Source organism: Arachis hypogaea, chromosome 4, assembly GCF_003086295.3.
Source record: "Arachis hypogaea cultivar Tifrunner chromosome 4, arahy.Tifrunner.gnm2.J5K5, whole genome shotgun sequence".
Classification (NCBI taxonomy): domain Eukaryota; kingdom Viridiplantae; phylum Streptophyta; class Magnoliopsida; order Fabales; family Fabaceae; genus Arachis; species Arachis hypogaea.
In genome coordinates, this window is record NC_092039.1 from 39,254,194 (window position 1) to 39,262,303 (window position 8,110).

The window sequence follows — 8,110 nt, forward strand, 5'->3', positions numbered from 1 at the left end:
TTTGATTTCAATTATAATGAAATAATGACATATGGCACATTTTCGTTGAAAAATTAGTAATATATAGTACATGGATTTAATGTTTGGTATCTTTATCGCAGTTTAAATTTATTTGAGGGTATTTTTGTCAATAACAAAATTTGAATACTTTTTTTTCCAATGTAAAATTTTTCGAGTGTATTTTTTGTGGTTTACGCATTTGCTTTTTTATTTCATTTATTTCTTAATTTATCCATGATTCATTTTAAGAATGTACACAGTTGAGTTCCAGAAAAGAGGTTTGCCTCATGCACATATTTTACTTTGGCTTAGTCAGAGGAATAGGCTGCAGAATGTTGAGATTGTTGATGAGTTTATTTGTGCTGAACTTCCTAATCCTAGAAAATTTCCATCTTTATATGCTGTGGTGACAAAATATATGATCCATGGTCCATGTGTTACATTAAGACCAACTTCTCTTTGTATGAAAGATGGCAAGTGTTCAAAATTTTATCCTAAGAAATTTCAGAATGAAACAACATTTGTTGCAGAAGGCTATCCTATATATAAATGTCGTGACATGGGTGTAGTTGTTAACATCAATGGTGTTGATATTGACAATAGATTTGTTGTTCCATATAATCCATTATTGTTGATGAAATATCAAACTCATATCAATTTGGAATTTTGCAACAAGTCAAATGTGATCAATTACTTGTTTAAGTATGTTAACAAAGGCCCTGATCATGTCACTGCAAGCATTGGCAATTCAAATGAGACTGTTCAATATCCTCGTGTTAATGATGAAATCAAGCAGTATTATGATTGTCGTTATCTTTCTCCTTCTGAATCTATGTAGAGAATCCTTGCATATGAAATTCATCAAAGATGGCCATCAGTGCAAATATTGAGTTTTCATTTGCCAAATCAACATGTTGTGTTTGACGATAGAGATTTGAAAACAATGTTTACTGCGTGGATGCTAGCTAATAGGGAATATTCTGAAGGTCTATTGTTAACATATGTTGAGTTTCCAAGTAAATTTGTTTATAATGCTGAATCTAGAGAGTGGAAGCCAAGACAAAGGGGATTTTCGGTTGGAAGATTGAGTTTTGATCATCCATCATCTGGTGAATTATTTTATATGCGAATGCTTTTGAATGTACAGAGAGGTTGCACCAGCTTTCGTAGCATATGAATAGTTAATTTTGTAATATATGATACATTTTAAGAGGCATGCTCTGCTATGGGACTCTTGATAGATGATAATGAATTTGTTCAGGCTATTTAAGAAGTTGTTGTCTTATCATCCGGTACACAACTAAGGAAGCTTTTTGTCACATTATTATTATCTGGTTTTATTTCAAGACCTTCTGTTGTTTGGGATCAATTTTGGATGTATCTTGTAAACCCCACTAAAATCAGTAAATAATTAGTCAATAAATCGAATTTTAAATAGGAAAATTAGAAATGTTAAACTAATATCAAAATAAGATAGAGCTCGTCAAAACAAAAATTTTGATACCAATTTCAAAGAAATTGACCAAAGATTAGGCCGAACGGGCCGAATCGGGTGAACCGGGCCCAAAATGGGCCCAAGGCCCAACTCAGCCCATTCACTTATAATGAGCCAGCTTCCCTTTTCTCCTTCTTCTTCATTAACGTTGCACAGCAAAGGAAGAAGGGGGAAGAAGCTTTCAACCCTAGCTTTCACTTCAATCCAACATATCTTCTTCATCCGAGTTCCGATTGCCGCACCGTTTGCGGCCACGCGTCCAGCGCGTTGAGCTCTACACTTTTGTTGGAGTAATTTGACCGGTAAGCTCCATTTTTATTCTAGAATCTCTATTCTCTTTCTTTTCTTGAATTTGAAATCCTATGGTGAGATTTTGCCCAATTTGGTGTTCTAGGTTCGATTTAGCTTGTGGAGCTTATTAGATTTGACTTACTACGTGTATGGGTGTGGTAAGGATGACCAAAACCCTAATCTAATCTTGATTTCATTATGTAAAAATCTGATTTGGGATATATATGTGTGTTAGGTGTGAAGTAAGTTTGTATATAAGCATTGAACTTGAAAGGTGGATATTTGGAGGCTTGGTGGTGTTTGACACTAAGTTCGTGGCTGGTTACTATAAGCTTGAGAGGTTGTTTTATAGCTTGTGAGTCTGCCTTGGATTGAATAAACTTAGGCTAGAAGAACCATATGATAAGTTGAATTGGTTGGTTGCATTTAATGATTAGTCTTGTGATGATGTTGGCATAAATTGTGGATGAACATGTATTAGAATTTATGAGGTGTTGAAATTGTTAATTGTGTACTCTTGAAATTGAGTTAGTGATGGAAGTTATGGTCATGATTTGTTAGTGTTAAATATGTATGCTTGAGATCATTAATGAGGGTTGAATTATGTTGATGGAATTTGGTGGTTATGGCTTGTTTAATTGGTTGAAATTGATTTATGCTTGGTTATGAATGAATGAAAGGAATGGGTTAATGAATTTTTGAAATGGATGATTATGGTTGAAAGGAGTGGATTGTTGAATAATATATGATTTTTATGAATTGATGTGGATATTAAAGTGTTGGAAGATAGTATCAATAAGATGGAGTTTGTTGTGTGCTAAATGTTCAGGTTATATTGGTAAGGAATAGGGTTTTGGTAAGAAAATGAGGTTTGGCAAAATTGGTAAAAAGTTATTTTTAATGAACTTTGATGGTCTATAACTTGCTCTTTAAATTTTGAATACAAATGAGGTTTGTTCTAAATTAAAGTGTGTTTAATAAGCTTGAGATTGATATAAAGTTTGAGAAAAACAGAATTTTGTAGAGAAAGTTATGGACGACGGAAGATTGGTGTAAAAACTGTGTTATGCAGGTGGAAATTTATGGTTTTGCAGCTTCTGGGCAAACTGTTAGTTTTGAATAAACGCATATCCACGCGTACGCGTGGCACATGCATACGCGTGGCGTGACATTTGAACAATGCATGCGCGAGTAGCCATGCGTGCGCGTGAACGCATGATCACGAGTACGTGTGACGTGCTGTTTGCACCACGCGTGACCACTATTTGCTGCAAAACCGGATTTTGGCTGTTTTAAACCAAATTTTCACTTCTAAACCTCCATTTTCTTTCCTTTTAGACTTAGAGTATAGTACGAAGTCCAGTAGCTAATTGGAGCTAGGAAAATAAGATAACTTGAGAGTGAAGTAAGAAGTAAAATAAGGAGTTTTATAAAGAAGATGAGAATGTTAAAGGAAGTTTAATGCCATGGCTTGATAAGTGATGACATATTGGTTATAAATGTGAAATGGCTTATGAAAAATGATATCTAAGATACGAGTTTTCCTGGATAAGAACCGTGGCTCGCCACCACGTGTTCCAGGTTGAATCTCGATACTCTGTTGACCCTACGTCGTAAGGGTGACCGGGCACGTATAAATTCCTGGGTATAGATAGCCCCCATTGAGTGATTATATGGTGATTGAATGTGAACTCTATGCATAGACTCTTGGGGATGCACGACAGGGGACAGTCTAAGGTTTTCGGACTTGTTGGGTTAGCTGGATAATCGACAGATGGGCCCTATCAGCCATAGGGTAGGCATGCATCATATGCATTTGTTTGTTTTGATTGCTAAGCTTTTCCTGGGTTTGCTTAATTGATATATATCACCTGCTACCTGTTATACTTGCTATTTGTATTATCTGCTCATTACTTGTGCGTGAACTTGTTTGGTTGCTTGTTTCTGTTGCAATGTGGATGATGGAGGGACGGAGAAAAAGGAGAAATGGTTTGGAGTTAGATTAGGATTGAAATTGAGTAAGTTAGGCAGATTTAGAATACCTACCCCTGCTTATAGCTTTTGTTTAGTAATTAAGTTGGATAATTGCGATAACGGAGTTCTAGGATTGCCTCTGGCATTCACATGACCTTATTTATTATACGCGTGGCACTTTTATCATGCTGAGAACCTCCGGTTCATTCCATATTGTATTATTGTTTTTTAGATGTAGGTCGAAAGACTCCTCGTTAGGCGTATGGATCCTGGAAAGCGAAGTAATCCTTGGGTAGATTTTGATTTTCTATTTGTATATATGTATATATGTATTTAGCTTACTCTCCAAGTAACTTATGTATGCTACTCCTCTTAGAGGTTGAGGGAGAGATAGGAGTTTACTTTGGTATTTTGATGTATTTTGGGGATACTTATGTATGTTTATATATATCCTCTGACCAGCCTTAGTTTCGCAGGTTGAGTCAGGGGCTACTTATGCCGTTTCCTTTGCTTTCCTTTATTCTTCTGCTTATCCTTACCATGTTTCTATTAGGTTTCTTAGCACGCAAGTTATTCGTTTCATTGAGCATTGCGCTTTTCATTTTGCGATTTTTGCTTACCCGTTTCGTTTCAAGGCTCTTAGTATATTATTCTCTTCTCTATTATGTATTTATTTTTGTTGTTTAGAGGTCCATAACACTACACTACCTCTGTTCTATGACTTAAGCATAAAACTCTGCGTAGTAGGGTGTTACATATCTAGCTGATGATATTCTCTATTCTAGACGAAATGAGCTTCAGTTTCCAGGTAATAAATTCTTTGTTGAGTATTGTTATCGACATATACATTTATGTTTTATAATATTCAAATTTTTGCATATAAATCTAAAAATTTTTTAAGTTACATTTAACTTAATATATAATGTTTATACTTTCAATTGTTGAATTCATATTAGTTTATATCTTATTGTAGATTTAACAATGACAGAAGAAGAATTGCGTACTTTTTGCTTGGTTGAGTTAGAGAAGTTGCTTCTGAATAATGGAAAAGCATTGAAAGATTTTAATGGTATGCCTTTTCCTAATAGTCGGTTAGTGGCCCAATACAGTAATTCAATGGTGTTACGTGAAATGCAGTATGACTTTCCTTTGTTGGTTGAGGAACATGATTCGAACTTGCCAAAGTTGAATGTAGAACAAAGAGCAGCATATGATAAGATAATAGATTGTGTTCTTAACAAAAGACGTGGTATTTTTTTCATTTATGGTTTTAGTGGCATCGGAAAAACTTTCTTATATAAACTTTTATCTGCTAGATTGTGTTTTGAAAAGAAAATTGTTATTAATGTTGCTTCAAGTGGGATTGCTGCATTATTATTACCTGGTGGTAAGACGGCTCACTCCATGTTTGGTATTCCAACTGAGTTGAATGAAGACACTGTTTGTAGGATTTCGAAAAACAGTCCTAAAGCTGATTTAATCCGATCTGCAAAGTTGATTATATGGGATGAGGCACCAATGATAAATAGATTAGCATTTGAAGTATTAGATAGAACATTTTGTGATATAATGTCACCAGTTTTTGATTCTAATAGAGATGTACCATTTGGAGGAAAAATTATGATACTTGGTGGAGAATTTAGACAAGTATTGCCTGTTATTCCAAAAGCTTCATGTGCTGAGATAATTATAGCTTCAATTAATTCTTTAGTTCTATGGCGACATTTTCAGGTGTTAACATTAACAAGAAATATGAGGATACAAGGGGGTGTCGATGAAAGAAGTATTGAACAGTTAAAATTTTTTTCAGATTGGAGAAGGACAATGTGGAATAATGGAGAATGATAAAAATATTGTTGAAATTCCATCTGACTTGATTGTCCCTATTTTTGGTGATCCAATTGCAGACATTGTCAACATAGTATATCCTAACATTGTTGAAAATTATGGGAGTCAAACTTTCTTTCAAAACAAGGCAATCTTGGCTCCAACTGTTGACGTTGTTAAGGAAATTAACAATTATATTGTTGCAATGTTGCCAGGTGAAGAAAAAGAATATCTAAGTGTTGATTCTATTTGTGGTAGTGATGCTTATTGTGATATAGATATTTGGTTGGATAACTACTGAATTCTTGAATCAAATAAAATGTTCTGGTTTACCTAACCATTCATTGAAGTGGAAAAATGATGTTCCTATTATCTTGTTAAGGAATATTGATCCAGCTGGTGGTTTGTGTAATGGAACTCGATTAATAGTTCGTGATCTAGGAAGGAATGTAATTTCAGCTGAAATTGTCTCTGGTAGTATTGGTGATAGAGTCTACATTCCTCGAATGAATTTAATTCTAAGTGATGCTAGCATTCCTTTTAAATTCCAACGAAGGCAGTTCCCTATAAGTTTGTCGTTTGCAATGACAATTAATAAAAGTCAACGCCAGACATTATCAATTGTTGGTTTGTTCTTGCGACGTCAGGTCTTCTCTCATGGTCAGCTTTATGTTTTTCTATAGTTAGAAATCGAAATAATCTTAAAATTATGTTATGTAATGAAAATATTAATGATGCTTGTTGTACTGAAAATGTTGTCTTTAAAGAAGTCTTTGATAAAATTTAATTATTTTTTGTTGATGTTATTAATATTTTATTCTTATGTTTGTGTTTCTTTAAATGTTATACTTGTTTTTGTTTCATATTTTAAAAATTATTGCTATAACGAAACTTATAAGAAACACAGTAAATAATAAAATTAATAAATTTAACATATTACACTACTCGATATATTTGGTTTTTTAGAGCCCCATATTTAATTATCAATTTTAATGAGAAAAACATGGCAAAGAAAAAAAAATGAGGATTTGAGTTGTGGATTATTACTATTTTTATGTTATGTCTTCGATAGTTTTTTTTAAGATGGAGAAATATGATTTGTTATTTGTTAGTGTGTATTTTCTCACGTGAAGTAATTTCAGAGTCAATTTTATAATGAAAATTTATCAATACACAAAATTGACCCTTAAATTTGTGATTTAAAAATAAAATAAAAAATTACAAACACATATTTGATTTTTAGATTTATGATTTTAAAAAAAATAAACAAAATTTTGACCTTTAGATTTGTGCTTTAAAAAAATTATAAACACAAACTTGATCTTCGAATTTATGATTTAAAAAAATAAACATAAATGTAACCATCAAATTTGTAGATTTTTAAATTTGACAAAGTTATATTTTACTATTTTATCTCATGGTGTTTATATTTTGTCTCTTTATTTAGCAGTCTTCGTGTTAGATTATAATCCATATTTTTTTCGAATCTGTTAGTATTTTTTAGGTTTCATGATCATCATCATGATTCTAAAAATGAAACCAAATTGGCAGCTTCAACTAGATTAAATCTGAATTGGCTTTCTGGCCAGTTAAGTTGAAGTGAAAATTTGCTTGGAGAAAATTGGTCAAAGAACTTGTCAAATTGACGGTTAACCAATTAAATTAACTTGTTTTCTAGATTTTTGATTTTTTTATTTCTAAGAAAAAGTATTATTGTATAGATATATTTCATTAAGACAAAGTAAGTCTTCACTATGAATTAGTATATTAAAGTTTTATTAATATTGTTTTATTCTTTTTTTTATATTATACACTACAACAAAAGCGGCATTTAGCAGCGGTTCCTGGAGCCGTTTAGCGAGGTTTTAAACCGCCACAAAATATTTCGCGGCGGTTTAATGAAACGTTGGAAGATAGGGTGCAGCAAAACGGATAACGGCTATTTTATTCAATTGCTGGAATAACCGCCGCAAAATGCAATTTTGGTTTTGTGGCGGTTATCACCCGCCGCAGTATGTGGAGGAAAATTGCTATTTCCCAATTTGCGGCGATTTGTAACTGCCGCTAAATGTGGAACAGGAAGACAACATATTATCCTTTTGCGGCGGTTTTAAAACCGCCGCCAAATTCAAATTTCCCATTAAAATTTTAGATTTTCTATTATTTTACCTATTTTGACAAAGTATGTTTATTAAACTTTAATTTTTTTTACTTTTCAATTAACTTAAAGAAATTGCAACCAAGTAAAAAAGCTCAATTAACATAACAAACCAAATTAAACATATATGCAAACAAAACATATATAACGAAATTGTCATAACATCATCCAAAATAAAGTAAAAATGCTTAAGTTGAATAAAATAAGCATAAAGGACTAAACCAACTTAAATGTAAAAGTATCTAAGAACATTAATTGAAATTCAAAATTTTTGTTGTATGTTGTGATTGCCAGATGAAGATGACCCTGCGCTTGACGAGTCTGGTGTACCGCCCCAAAAAACCAGCTCTGCAGCAATCTCAGCT

General features: G+C 32.9%; 1 protein-coding gene across 1 annotated transcript; it reads left to right on the plus strand.

The window, feature by feature from the left end:
* The first annotated feature begins 250 nt into the window (after positions 1-250).
* On the plus strand, positions 251-838 carry LOC140184114 (uncharacterized). Its single transcript, XM_072234401.1, has one exon. It carries the CDS (start codon positions 251-253, stop codon positions 836-838), a length of 588 nt encoding a protein of 195 aa, XP_072090502.1.
* Positions 839-8,110: the final 7,272 nt, after the last annotated feature.

Coding starts and splice junctions, on each gene's coding strand:
- LOC140184114 (XM_072234401.1), top strand. CDS start 251: ATGTACACAGTTGAGTTCCAGAAAAGAGGTTTGCCTCATGCACATATT.